The 3362-nt window shown below is 41.7% G+C and overlaps 1 protein-coding gene across 7 annotated transcripts in view; it reads right to left on the bottom strand.

Annotated features, from left to right (window-relative positions):
* The window catches only part of CCDC58 (coiled-coil domain containing 58), a 19209-nt gene that overhangs the window by 15253 nt on the left and 594 nt on the right, over window positions 1-3362 (bottom strand). For 6 of the 7 annotated variants that reach the window (XM_026061475.1, XM_026061480.1, XM_026061481.1 and 3 more), the window contains exons 2-3: window positions 2423-2548; window positions 1710-1856 (exon numbers count right to left, since the gene is read on the bottom strand). In XM_026061475.1, coding sequence (XP_025917260.1) covers window positions 1710-1856; window positions 2423-2548 — 273 coding nt within the window. Of the gene's footprint in view, window positions 1-1709; window positions 1857-2422; window positions 2549-3279; window positions 3302-3362 lie in introns of those variants that run through there. The other variant, XM_026061482.1, reaches the window with a different exon arrangement.

Below are 3362 nucleotides of genomic sequence, written 5' to 3'. Positions count from 1 at the left end.
CTCACAAGTATCCAAATGCAGGTTAGAGCAGTATGACCAAAAGATTTCTGGGGTGTTCCCAAAACATGGATTGCTTTTAACATTTTAAATTACCACTAATTATTAAGCATTATGGTTGTGGTCCTCCGAAAAGTTTTAGTGGCAGGTTTTGGGCTCCGTAACTCAAAGATTCAAAGAATTGGCTCCACAAACAAAAATCGCAGAAAATGCTAGGCTTCCATTCTGGTTTTCCAGACCGATATGGATGCGTGTTAGAAGTTCTGTAAGTGACACTTTAAGGACAAAGCCACTTGTGTGTGGCCTGGTTCTTTAAATCTGAGTTCACAATGGAGCACTTCTCTGAAGAACGCCTGTTGAACAATTCTCTCACTTAATGACCTGGGAAAATCAGATGCTGGTCCTTGAACCCTTGAGTTCAAATCATCTCCTTAGGAAGCTCTCCAACTGCAACTGCATCAGCACTCAACTGCTCTTGGATACAGGGGCAACGACAGGCTCCTCTTGGATGTACAGGTAGCAAGTGGGTTTTGAGGAAGTTCAGCATCACAAAAAACAAAGTTTCAGGACCATCCACCTATCTTTTAAAGTCCTACAACACTATAGCAGGGAAAGCTGTACCTATGATAAAGGGCCCCGATATGATGGTGGGATGTCTAGCTATTATGAGAACAGCTGTTATATTGGAAACTCAAAGACGTGAATTTAGAAGCCCTGGTTGAGACAGTCCTCAACTGAGGAAGGCTCATTAAACTGATGAAGGTAGCAGGCACACCTAGCCAGTGTATGCAAAAGAGCAATAAGCAAATAATCTTATCTGGTGTGTTCTTCAAGCATATGGGGTGAAAAAAAAAGAGAAATGCAAAGCGAACACAAGTCACACAGATGGAGCATGTTTGAAGGAGAATGTCTAATGAAACCAATAGGACAGTTCACATCCCTGCTAACCTCCTGCTAGAGTTATACGTGCAGTATCCTTTCCCCTAAAAAACAGGCTCTGGAAGGGAGCTAAGAACTCCAGAGAGGTTCCTTTCTCCATTTCTGATACCCCCACCTTGTAGCTGTACTGTTCACCTCTGATGAAGTACACTTTCCGTTTGCTCTATGGCCTTCAATCCTATCGGCCAGACACTGAGAGGGGTGCACATGCTAAAGTTCCTTATGCAACCCAAGAAACACTCACACCATCACAATGCACTCAAAAAAATTCCAAGAAATATTGAGCAACAACAACAAAAAAAAGGTTAAGTGGAATTTAAGGTTGCCTGGCAGCTCATCCTAGACAACAAGGACCCTGATCAACACACTGAGTGATAAAGATGCTTCTCAAGGTGATAAAAAAAAGGCACAGTTTTAAGGCTGTGTACCAGTGCGGTGCAAGAGACATACATAAAGCACATATTTCATTATTTTCTAGTGTTTTTATGTTGGCACTCATATCTGCAGTTTGCCAAGACACTAGCTTACACAGAGATAAAAAGGCAAGAGGAACCCACCAGGCATTTTGAAGGAAATAAACAAGACAGTTAAATTGTATGCTAAGTGGTGTTAGTCAGTGAAAACTAGAGTTCACTGTGGCAAAGCATGCATGCTTTTCTACTGTATTTGTGTAGGATCCACTTCAAGTTCTCTCCATCATGGAGGTCAGTCCCTTTGGGAAAGATACTCTCATCTTCCTCCCTAAGTAAACTCCGTCAAGCTCCACCACTCACCTTTGTCTGCTCTTTCCTGAGTTGCTTTAATAACACCATGTCATCCTGGGCCTTTTCCCTCTCTTCTCTGAGAGTTTTCACTACACTGGAAGTCTGAGCGATGCAGCTTTTGATGATTCGCTCTCTGCTGGTGTGAGCTTCCATCAGCTGATTGGGAGAGACAAAAAAGTCACAGCACCCAGTTCAGTGATCCAAGAGAACAAAAATCTCCACATTATAAGTTTAAGAGGCAAAACTTTCTGAAATCGAGGTACCGCTGTGCCTGTAGACCTCCCTCTGACTCTCTATAATCCATATGCTGAGAAGCAACACTGCTTAGAGTGGTAGCTACCAAGCTGATCTGATGGTATCAAATAAAAGCCAAAGATATGCATGAACAGGAGGTTTTGAAAGCAATGCAGAAGTGTGCTAGCACCAGTTTTTAAATTAAAGCATGGGCTGGGCTAACACCATCCACTGAAGTCTGAAATACATCTTGAAGGATCGGTATTGCAGAACAAATGAATACTCCACATGGTTTTATAGCGAAGTACATTTTTTACATGCACATGGTTTAGCTACATAGAGAAGTCAAGTATGCCAGTTATGGATACATAAAGCATGGTGTATCAAGCCAGTTGTTTCCTAAGAAGCTGAGGATGCCCTGCTGTAGTGGACACTGCATGTAACAAAACGTCAAGGAATGAGTGGAAGTTAAAGGAACAGACACTTACAGACTGGTAGAGCTCTTTACATGTCTGGCTGGCATCAACTTTCCCTACAAAGGAAGCTGTTGGAATTGTAGTGTTTAATTCATGGACGATTCTGTCATCGATCGTCCTCATCACCCTGAGCAACTCCTGTATCAAAAAAAATCCTTGCTTATATCTCTGAGAATAGGCTACTGAAAAGAAAATTTGCATGATTAAGTCTTTTAATACAAAGTAGAAGGTAAAATAGAAAGTAAAGGTAGATCGCTTAGAAACAGCAAAAACCCCAGGCCAACCAGTCTCCACATGCAGGGAGTATTTGCTGCAATCCAATTAGTTGCCTTAGTAGCAAAAGTCAGAGAGAGAGACAATGAGGTACATTTGAAAAACTAAAATCTTCCTGAAACCTTCCCCCCGCCGCCCCCAGCAGTGGGGCCATGGTCTCATTTATTTTCTCAGAAACATGACCAAATGGCCTCTCAAAAGACAGCTGGGGCAGAATTTTCCACACACAGAGTTTGTTTCCAGAGCTCCATCAGCACTAATGCTTACTAAAAGGAATGATGGAAATGGGAGACTGCAACAAAATAGCAAATTCATAATAAAAATAACACATTTTTAAACACCTTACCCCCCCTCAAAAAAAACCCAAACCCCCCAAAACAGCAACCATAGCCTCAGTCTATGTAGATCCTGTTCATACTGCTGAAGATACACTTTTTAAAGGAACACAAAATATAAAAAGAAAAAGGAGAGGTGTGGCCTAGATGCACACAAGTTGCTAGTTTCATGGACAGAGTTCCTGCACTATATAATTATGTGTGCTGAGAGGTGGACAAATGAGGCCTTGCCATTTATCTGTCCCCATTTAAATAACGTACTTTCTGAACAGTAGGGCAGGCATGCTCATTTGAGGATGGACCTTACTAAATATCTGTAGCTGGGGAAAAAAAAAAAAAAAAAA

This window comes from Apteryx rowi, unplaced genomic scaffold (assembly GCF_003343035.1).
Source record: "Apteryx rowi isolate R43461 unplaced genomic scaffold, aptRow1 scaffold_181, whole genome shotgun sequence".
NCBI lineage: Eukaryota > Metazoa > Chordata > Aves > Apterygiformes > Apterygidae > Apteryx > Apteryx rowi.
This window is presented reverse-complemented; position numbering and strand designations above follow the sequence as displayed.